General features: G+C 34.4%; 3 protein-coding genes across 5 annotated transcripts; all 3 read right to left on the bottom strand.

Annotated features, from left to right (window-relative positions):
- LOC104710401 (anther-specific protein BCP1-like) lies at window positions 2,393–2,991 on the bottom strand. The gene has a single exon (XM_010426981.1). It carries the CDS (start codon window positions 2,920–2,922, stop codon window positions 2,554–2,556), a length of 369 nt encoding a protein of 122 aa, XP_010425283.1. The 5' UTR covers window positions 2,923–2,991; the 3' UTR covers window positions 2,393–2,553.
- LOC104710399 (ultraviolet-B receptor UVR8) lies at window positions 3,442–6,729 on the bottom strand. 3 transcript variants are annotated; one of them, XM_010426978.2, is made up of 7 exons: window positions 6,354–6,729; window positions 5,800–5,851; window positions 5,479–5,713; window positions 5,034–5,383; window positions 4,547–4,948; window positions 4,038–4,422; window positions 3,442–3,908 (listed from the first exon to the last, which is right to left on the bottom strand). In XM_010426978.2, the coding sequence occupies exons 3-7, from the start codon at window positions 5,701–5,703 to the stop codon at window positions 3,666–3,668; spliced, it is 1,605 nt and encodes a 534-aa protein (XP_010425280.1). In that variant the 5' UTR covers window positions 5,704–5,713; window positions 5,800–5,851; window positions 6,354–6,729; the 3' UTR covers window positions 3,442–3,665. The 3 variants fall into 3 exon arrangements, with proteins under 3 accessions (XP_010425280.1, XP_010425281.1, XP_010425282.1); XM_010426979.2 differs by lacking the exon at window positions 6,354–6,729 and adding an exon at window positions 5,951–6,308; XM_010426980.2 differs by lacking the exon at window positions 5,800–5,851.
- LOC104710398 (regulator of G-protein signaling 1-like) lies at window positions 7,998–10,668 on the bottom strand (the record flags this gene model as incomplete). The annotated part of the gene is given in 10 exon segments (XM_019229743.1): window positions 7,998–8,349; window positions 8,437–8,558; window positions 8,648–8,772; window positions 8,857–9,095; window positions 9,191–9,471; window positions 9,552–9,625; window positions 9,736–9,820; window positions 9,928–9,991; window positions 10,075–10,195; window positions 10,591–10,668. Coding segments are annotated over 10 exon segments (1,378 nt in total), but the record flags the coding sequence as incomplete, so codon positions are not given.

The following is a 10,668-nucleotide window of genomic DNA, read 5'->3' as shown; positions in this document are numbered from 1 at the left end:
TATATATATATGAGTGAAAAATCAATCATATTTCCGATGTGGGATATTTCCCAAACCATCCCAATTAGCTCACTTCACACTCTTATTTCTCATTCAAATCAACTCCGTTTTTGATGTATGAGTATACCATCTTGTAGTACTTGTTACCAGCTTTCCATTGCACTATCGACCAGACAATTCCGATCAGCCATTTGGCCGGAATTTGGCCGGAAAGTCACCGGAAAGTCATTGTCCCAAAACCTGCAATTTTCTGAAACTTGTTTCTGAAAATTCAGTTCCAACAGACAAAACATCGATGTTGAAATCTAAGGGATTCACACCTAGTAGAAGATCGTGAAGCTTACAAAAGTAAATTAAGGCTTTATAACGGTGTTAGTTTGGTTCTTAAGACGTGACCATATTATTACGCAGGCCTGTTATTACGTTACTGGTTTGGAACAGTGCCGGCCCTGACCTAAAGCTCATGAAGCATGGGCTTTAGACGCCAAATATTGTAAGTATTTTAGGGGCATCATATTATATATGTCCCTTTGGTGTAGTGGTTCAAACCAGCCCCACGTTAAATACAACTATACAAGTATACGTGAACCCATCTTTTTCCCTATTTTGTCTAATCCAAAATATTCTTTTTATCTACATTTCCTTATATCAATTATACTAATGAACTAGTGAATAAAAAAAATCCCCGTACTCCCCTTTGACCGTTCCTCTTCTTCTTCCAATATGTTTTCTTTTTCTTCTACAATCCTATACTTTTTCTCTGTTTTCTTATGTTTTTTTCTTCTTTCTTAAAAAAAACAAAAACTTTGTGAGCGAAACGTCAGTCAAACTTAGCATATGGTGGATTCTCAGATTCTCAGACACTTCATACTTGAAATATTCTAATTTTCTACAATTCAAAACTTGAATGTAATTCAAAGATCAAAGTGATTATACTAAATTTTCTATATAATCTCCGTAGATTGCTTTTGTAGATTGCTTGTATTTTTGGTGTATAATTTTATACTGAAATTTTATTTTTTTAAGTTTAGAAAAAAATTAGTTGGAATTTAAAAATAATAATTGGGATTAAGGGCATCATTTTCGGTTCTGCTTTAGGCGTCATAGACCTTCGGGCCAGTCCTGGTTTGGAAAATAATAAACTTAAGCCTTCTTGTTTAGTTGGTTTAAACTTAACATCTTAGTGGTTAGGGCTCTTTGTTGTTTAATAATCAACCAAAGCAAACACATCACGGTAAAAGGTTTTTTTTTTACATGAACTTAATTAACACTCATGAAACTAATTAATAATGTGTGTGTTACAAAGTATCTTTTGTCTTGCTTGAAAAGTAATAAGGGAATTGGTTTTAAATATCTCTTATATTAAAAGAGAAGCATTCTCGCACAAAATGCTGATGTGTCGCATTTACAGAGCTCCAGACATTATTTCCTTTATTTGTTATTAGCTTTTAATAATATTTACATCAGTTTTTCAAAAATATAATTAAGACCTAAATTTAAATTCTTATATTCTCTTTCTAACTTAATTATACAGTATCCTTTAATTACATTTTCATAAAATCTTTAAAATGAATTTTAAGAACTCTTTGTTCATATAATATTAACCCGTGTTAATATTATAATAATTCTCACGGTTAAATTTTAATTATTATACAAAAATTTTATGTATTTTTAATTTTAAACACACATATATATATATATATATATATATACTACACAATCGAATTTTAGATTCCAATTACCAATAAATATTATTTATTTTGAAAATAAAAATTACAATAAAAATATTTAATAATTATTTTATACCGCACATAGTGCGGGTTGTTAGCTAATTGATATTATTCACAACATATTAAAAAATCCCTTATATATTAAAAGAGAAGCATTTTGACACAAAATGTTGATGTGTCGCACTTACAGAGCTCTAGACACTATTTTCTTTATTTGTCATTAGTTTTTAATAATATTTACATCAGTTTTTCAAAAATATAATTAACACCTAAATTTAAATTCTTATATTCTCTTTCTAACTTAATTATACAGTATCCTTTAATTACATTTTCATAAAATATTTAAAATGAATTTTAAGAACTCTTTGTTCATATGATATTAACCCGTGTTAATATTATAATAATTCTCACGGGTTAAATTTTAATTATTATACAAAATTTTTATGTATTTTTTAAAAAAACACATATATATATATACTACACAATCGAATTTTAGATTCCAATTACCAATAAATATTATAGATTTTGAAAATAAAAATTACAATAAAAACATTTAATAATTGTTTTATACCGCACATAGTGCGGGTTGTTAGCTAGTTGATATTATTCACAACATATTAAAAAATATAAACAATAAATAAACCAAAAAATCACAAAATATATAGTGCAATGCAAAAAATCATGTTGTCATTAAGAAAACAAATTTTTGATCATATTTAATATTTTTGTATCATCCCAGTTTATATCGATGTACTCGAAGAAGGGACGGACAAATACATATACATCTATAAGAAAATATTAATTTCACGCGCCGATCATAATTCTAGAAAAAGAAGAACGATCCAACCATTGCAGCAACGACAAGACCAAAACTGGAAGCTACATTGGCTCCACTTTCAGAAGTTTTTTCAGGTGGCGGATAATTAGCGTATGAAGAATCGCTTCCAATAGGTCCAGCGACTGCTACCTCTTCATCTCCGGAAGCATCATCACTTGGCGCAGGAGCTGCATCGTCGTCGGTTGTTCCAATAGTATTGTCATCTACCGGTACATCACCCTCACTGCCATCACCTGGAGTTGTAGCAGCGGGAGCTGAGGCGGTGGTGGTTGATGGTGGTTTATCAGCAGCTGATACAATCACGACGGAAATAGCAACAATAAGAAGAAGGAAAGCTACGTGAAGGCGCGCCATTATTTTTAGTTAATTATTTAGTATTCCCCAAAAAACTTTTTAAAAAAAATGTTTTAGGGGTATTGTCTTTTATTTATTTATTTAATATCTAAAATTCTGTAGTGAGGCTCTTTGTTTATATAGTTGCTTGATCAAAGTGCGAAGATAACGCACTAAAAATAAGGTTTGCCATATATATTAACGGCTAGGGAAAATGCTATTTTTTTTTTCTATCAATTTTTTTTTAATTTTTGCTCAAACGGGAAAATGCTATTATTCATATATCTTCTACTTCTAATTAAGCTTCTTCTGTTTGTCTCAATTAGTCAATCTTATCAAAAATTATAGCAAAACCATTTAATAAATAGAAATCTTTTGCCCAAGTTTCCTTTTATCGATTTTTTTAGTACACTAATTAAAAACCCAACAAAAATGGAAGAAAAAAGAAAGTATTTTTAATCATCTCAAACCAAAAGAAAAAGAAAAAAAATTAGAAAACATTATATTTAGGCTTTTATAGAAATGAAATACAAAGAATCAGACAATAAATCGATTAAATGAGATTATTTGACAATTATTAATAACATAACCTAAATCATCCATGAACAACAAATTAGAATAATCTAAAACCCTATACAATGAAATGTTAAGACAAGTTCCTTAACTTTTCTGTTCCCCCTTTTGTACAACCTTATAAACATACATAAACAGAACACGCAAATTTCTTGCGATCCAAACAAACGCAATTCTTGCCAACGAAATTGCTAGCTGAGATCTATATCCACTTTTTCCGGTAAACACCTTTCTGATTGGTTTCTACCAAGCTCTGTTCCGAGCTGACCCTTATCGCCTGCACCAAACGCGTATAGCTTCCCTGATTCCGTGAGCGCAAACGTATGAGCGTTCCAATATAACGAGTTCGTTAGACTAATCTGAACCATCCGCTCATTCGCTTGTTTCAGCGATGTTACTACCGCTGGACTCAACACGTTCGCAATCCGATTACCCTACAAGATAAAACAAAGACATAAGAGTTAAATGAGCTTTAACGCAGGTTTTACAGACAAAAAAATAAAACGCTAAAGTGTGCGGATTACGCAAACTAAACAAATGATGTTATATAGTCAAGCCCTAACCTGTTCATCAAAGACGGGACTGTGACCGAGACTAGCGGATTCGCCGCAGCCAAACGAAAAAACATCGCCATCATCCGAGACCACAAAAGTAGTGTAATCTCCTGTTGCAACATGAACTGCCTTTACATGGCTTAGCCCTTCAACAACCTTAGGAACTGATTCACATTCCTCGTTACCGTGTCCTAAGCATCCATATCTTCCCCAACCCCAAGTACACACTCTTCCATCCTGACCTACCACCGCGGCATGCCAAGCACCTGCTGCAACCACCCTAGGTTGAAGATTTAATATCTTAAACTGCTCGATTACCCTAGGATACTTCTCATCCGTTCTTGAGCCGTGACCTAGTTTGCCTCCCAAACCGCAACCAACCGAGTAAACAGACCTAAAATAAGCATACTATTAGTGCCTGAGACAATGTATAGATATTTCAAAATTATAGAACATGTCCTATAATATTGTTGAACCAGTCTAAACTTAGATAGCTAGCTGCATTAGAAGATACTCACATGCCATTTGGTTGACAAGCTAAGGCAAGAAGGTAGCAATAACCAGCAGCAATCTGTACAACGGGTACATTCTCGAGTGGGCCTAACAGAGGATGTGGTTCGACATCCGCAGCCTCGGTTCCATGTCCTAGTATACCTTCCTTGCCCCACGAGAATGTATAAACCGTTCCTTCTCGGGAGAGAACAGCGGTAAAGTAATTCCCGATAGCCGCTTGCACAACAAATATGTTCTTCAAAGATGTTACAAGCTGAGGAGTTGTAACCGGTTTAGTCCCTTGCCCTCCATGTTCAGCTTCCCCGAAACAATCTTTTCCACACGCATAAACTTTCCCGTCATCGGTTATTAGCATTGTCCGACCAGCACCAGCAGCTGCTTGGATGATTCGTATCCCCTGCAATGATCTGCACACATCACGATATAACACTCCATCAACCCAAGAGCATATACGTTTCTTCTCTTTTCAGTCTCGATGATGATGAAATTGACCTAACAGGTTGGATTGGAGCTTCCTCCTCGGTATGGCCGTGTCCTAGCTGTCCAGAGTTGTTATATCCGAAAGTATAAACTTGGCCTTTCGATGTGACTGCAATACTATGACCAGGACCAGCAATTGCTTGAGATTTCTCTCTTCGGCAACACGCTTCACCAGCCAGCAAAAACCTAAGGACTAACTTCCATGATCCTCCACATCTGCGTTTCATCTCTTGACGTTCTTCTTCATTCATCGGCTTGAAGATCACCCTTTTATTACACATGTCAAGAGCAGCCAGCTCCGGTAACGATAGATTACAGTCCGGAGCAAAGTTTGCTGGCTGGCTAAAGAAAGAGCATGTTGCCTAAAAACAGCAACAAAAACAAAAAAATCAGCAGAACAAATCAAATCCTTTAAAAAATTTCAGTAAAGAGTTTTGGAGATTATCGAAACAAAAACCTCTAGATTAGCGAGGTCACGAGGATCCAATCTACATTCAGTGAGAACATGAAGGACAATAGAAGGGTTAGCTGCTAAAGGAAACTCTCCAGGAGTTGAGTCACCAAAACAATGACGTTTTGGCCTCTGAAATGGAGACACTGGAGGAGAAGTAGTAGTCGAAACCGGTTGCTCCGGTAAGTTAATGTACTGTAAACCCGGGATTCCACTCGTTGTAGCATCCATTATTAACAATCTACAGATCACAAACTAAGACAAAGTCACACTCTGACTTGTCTGAAATATGTAGAAAACACAGAACAAGATCCCCAAAGACTAAACCTGCAAATTCTGAAGTCTGAAAGTATCGTTCAACAAGCTCTAAACTTTTGATCTACATAAGAAAACAGAAACTAGTAAGGATCCAGATCAAAATCAACTGATGTAAACAAAGTAGTCAAGAACAAGCAAGGTTACACAAAAAAGTTGAAACCTTTGACTAATCAAGAACGAACAAAGAAAGAATCTATGAACAATCAACAGAGAATTTAAAAGAAGGAAACTTGGAAGAGAAGTGTAGGAATCAACAATGATGAGGATTATTCAATTAAGAAATGGATCTGATACGGAAGATTAAAAAGAAAAGATAACTGTTTGTCACACGCAAAGGACTTCTCCTTCTCCTCTGCACACGGAAACTCAAAAGTTTTGACCTTTCACCATGATCAAAACAACAACAACACCAACAAAATAAACCCAGAAATCAACTTTGATTGAACAAACCCATCAGAGAGATCAACCAATTTGGGAAAATGTTAATTAAATACCATAATCTGATCATTACCCAGATTCACAATCAAAGTCAAAATCAAAAGGAGCTGGATAAAAGTGATTACTTGTTTAAGTAAAAAAGGAAACTTTCAGCAAACCCATCTGCATCAAACCATCATAAACATCATCATCAACAACAACTCAAGAGAAATTCGAACATAGAAAATTCACGGTGAGTTTGTTGTCTGATCAGAGCATAGAAGAAAGAATCGATCGGAGAATGTTTTGTTAGAGAGTATTGACGGTGAAGAAAAGGTAAGAGAATTTTTCACAATTTAAATTCCAAAAAGGAAAGTTTTTTTTTTTTTCTTTTTCTATAATTATGGTCCTGGGAAAGTCTGCAAATTTGGCGTTGAGAGAAGTGAATGAAGAGCAAAGAAAGAGATGTGGTGTCTCTATATGCGGACTTATAAAGCAATATCATTCAGATCTCTCTCTCTCTATCTCTCTTTAATAACATTATAACAAAAAAAAAAGTTCTGATAATTGTGATTAATGTATGTGTTGGATTGTAATGGTGTATAACATCATGATCCATACATGTATGCATTGTATAGACAGACGTGTGCATCCAAAACAGAGTTTGAGTGGTAGAACAAGTTATCCATCCATCCATCCATCCATCCATCCAACGGATCTTTATAGTTTAATATACGTTGAGAACAAAACTGATAGTATTTCCCAATAGTTTATTTAATAACTCATGAGTCCTGACATAGTTATCCACTATGATGACATTCTCATTCTTTTTCTTTGTCCTACATTATTATTATCATTTTTAAAAAAAAAAATCAAAAATATTATAATTTTCTTCAAAAATAATTCTTTTGTGTTAAATCATTTTAGTTTGTCTTTTTTTTTTTTTTCAAGAAAGAGATTTACTTTTTAATAGGAATACATTTGTTTGGAAGCAATACCACTTGTATTTACGTAAATTTCCAAACAGAGATACTTAATAACCAAAACAGAATTACTATTTAGAGAATTTCCCATAACCATAAGCTAAACTATATATATTGAACCCAAGTCATTACGTGAAATTCAGATGAACTGAAAGATTCCTTTCAATTTTAACTATAAACTATCATTAAGAGTTGCAAGGGACAGCCCCCAATAATTGGAATATTGGATATACTAAACCTTATGTTAGACAGCCAAAAAAAGAAGAAGAAAAAGACTTATTTGGGAAATAATGTTTATATTTTATGAGATGAGAACCACTAATATTTGGGAAAGAGTCACCACAATAATGAAACATTAATTTAGTTTTTTTTTTTCATTCGCTGGCAAGACTTCTTACCTACACATAGAATTGTTTTTTTATTTTTAATATTCCATTATGTTGGAAAAAAGTTTCTTCATAAATTTATAAGATTTTAGAATAATAAAAGAGTAACTCAAGCGGTAAAGAAAATAAAAAGTTAAGATGTTGTACACGCGTTAGATAATTGTGGAAAACATTATGACCATATGTCATATGTGTGATCATGTGTTGCAACATCATCAATCTGCAAGGACATGACAATTATCATAAGGGTGAAGAGTTCTTTGCTATAGATGTTATATGAAATGTTTTTATAATTAAAAAATTTGACATTTATCAGTTACATTCTAATAAAAAAATCTGGTATCATTTTGAAACGGGTGATGGCTTATACGTGTAATGTTCCAGACATCTCATTTTTCCAAAGTTTTCTCCGGTATACACATTCAAAACAAAACCAAAATCGGAACCGGACATTGTCTCTTTCAGTTTGGTATAACAAGAGTAAGAAAAAGACATGTACAAGAAATGTGAAATGAGAGATTACATATGGACTGATTTGCTATGAACAATCTATTTAAGTTCTGGTCTGTACTAGTTTAGAGTCCTTAACCGGGACTACTGCATCTTGAACTCTTTGACATATGTTCTTGATAAAACGGATCATCAGAGCCTTGAACTGAACTTAGTCTTGGAGATGAAAAGCTCCATCCTTCCTTATGCATTGCCTCCTCGCAGCTCTCATCTTCTTTGAACTTGATGAAGAAGATGGATGACCAGTAATCTCTCACCAAGTTCTTCAAAACCATTGAAAAAGAAACCAAAATGAGATTCAAGAGAGTAAGTTCAAAGACGAAGAGAGTGAAAGAGAGATGTTATTTTACCATCTTGATCAATTGCATCACTTCGTTTAATGCGTTTTTGAAGAGATCAGGGTGAGTTAGATCTTGAGTGGTTAAGATCTCTTGCCGGGTTTTATGAGATAAGTTTACTTCCATTTCCGCTCCTGCAGACAAGAAACTGATAGTTAGATTTAAGCACAGAACACCTGAGACAGGTTTATCAGGAAGAAAGAAGATGGATAGATAATAAAACCTGCAACAATGAACTTCTCCATGATATGTCTAGCCATGTAGATTCTTCTTGTCGAATCATCTACCGGGATTTTACCATGATCATACACTTCTTCATAGAAATGCAATGTTTCTCCAGCGTAGCAGCTAACAACATACAAAACATTTCGTTTGAATAAATGGCGAAACCGGGAGAAAAAGATGAAAGATCATACACATCAAATATAGTACCTATCAGCAAATTCCATAAACGATTGGCGAAATCTTTTATTGAGAAGAAGCTTATCAAGTGGCTCGTTTGGGTCAACAGGTCGAAACTCCTCCTTTCGAAACAATAATCCACTATCAGGTATGCCTAGAGCTTCACCCATTCTTTGAAACTCAAAGTGTTCTCTTTTCTTCAAGCTGATTTGTGAAAGAAGAGGTTGGTTACTCGAGATGGAAAAGAAGACAACTACAAGAATCCCACCCTGAAAGAAGAAGAAACTCACAAGTCTGTTATTAAAAGAGCTTTTTTTCACAACTGCAACATGATAAAGCAAAATCTTGGAAGTAGCTTTCATACCGTGACTAAAAGCACAAATCTTGAAGAAACCTGAAGCCAAGAGATTTCATCATAAATCTCGTTTAACACAAACGCTGTTACCCATATAATGATTGAAGTGGCTGAGACAAGGATTCCTTTCCAGAGATCTCTAAGCTCATCAAATCTAAATTCTACATGTCGGACAGCTCTTGTGAATGCAATTAAGGCAAGGACATAGAAAGCATGAAGGCCTGCAACTGGGAAAGTCCATCGAGGACCCATGTGGCATTGACGATTGAGAGGCCTTTTTGCGTGGATTACTATAAACAAACCCAAAAAGCTTATGAGTTATTATCCAAAGACAATTTGCAAAGTACAAATCAGAGTTTTGAATTCTTACTTGCAGATACAAAGATCCATGGCAACAAAACAAGGGGTAGAAAAATGTATGATCTTACGGGTGGTAGACGTTTCCTACATTGCAAAGATTATACATATAGCCAAATAACATGAAACACAATTAGAACTGTAATCCAATATCCCCTGACAATCGAAAGCATATATTGAGTGAGATTGATCCTTACTTGACAAATATGAAGTATAGTTGAAACGCCTGAGTTATACGGCAGCTCATCAGCAAACCGAATCCAAGTGGTCCTTCGATCCACACTAAAACCAAACATGACAAGATTACAGATCAAATTGTGCAAGAACTCGTTAGTTCTAATTGTCAACTTGTTTATGAAGATGAGGAATCATGGTTTTTCTAAACAAACCTGCCCAAAGATAGCAATATCGCCACCAATGTTTCGTCCTGATTCGAAGCAAATTAACTGACATCTAAGAAAATTAAAAGGAAATCTTAGTATAGAAACTCAACAAAAGAAGTGAATTCTTCTTATTGAACCATCAAGTAGTCTAACCATAATTGAGAACAAAAGGTTGAAGCTGGAGACAACTTGAATAACAGGGATCCAAAAACTGCTACTGTTAGTACGAGGAGCCTTGTGAATCAAACACGGTAAGACCGAACGCGATAGAAGCCTAGTAAACAAACAAAAGTGAAATCCATTAGACAGAGAAATAAAACAACTTGGGAAGTTCATTAAATCAAGCTTCTAAACTTCAAATCTAAGTATTTGAATCTTGCTATCAAGATACTAAGAGTAAGAACATCTAATTCCCAGCTAAAAAGAGCTGAAACGAAACAAAAAGACAGATCCTTTGGGTCATCTTAAACAAAAGCAATTCCGATGAGACATAATATCAAACACTTACAAGACGAACATTAAAAAAAAAAACGATTGAAACCCCAAAAATTAGAGATTTTGTTTTTCCGACCCAAGTCAAGAAGAGAGTCAAACAAGCAAAACCCAGTAAAATAATAAAACCCAGATCTTTCACAACTAAGAAGATGAAAAGAAGAAGACAATACATACACGAAGAAGCAGATTACTGAAATTGCAACGGCGACGTAATCGCTGGGACAACCACCAGTTTTAGCACATTCATTCGCC

Source organism: Camelina sativa, chromosome 9 (genome assembly GCF_000633955.1).
Source record: "Camelina sativa cultivar DH55 chromosome 9, Cs, whole genome shotgun sequence".
In the NCBI taxonomy this organism is placed as follows: Eukaryota; Viridiplantae; Streptophyta; class Magnoliopsida; order Brassicales; family Brassicaceae; genus Camelina; species Camelina sativa.
The sequence above is the reverse complement of the archived record's forward strand: the minus strand, read 5'-3'. Positions and strand labels throughout refer to the sequence as shown.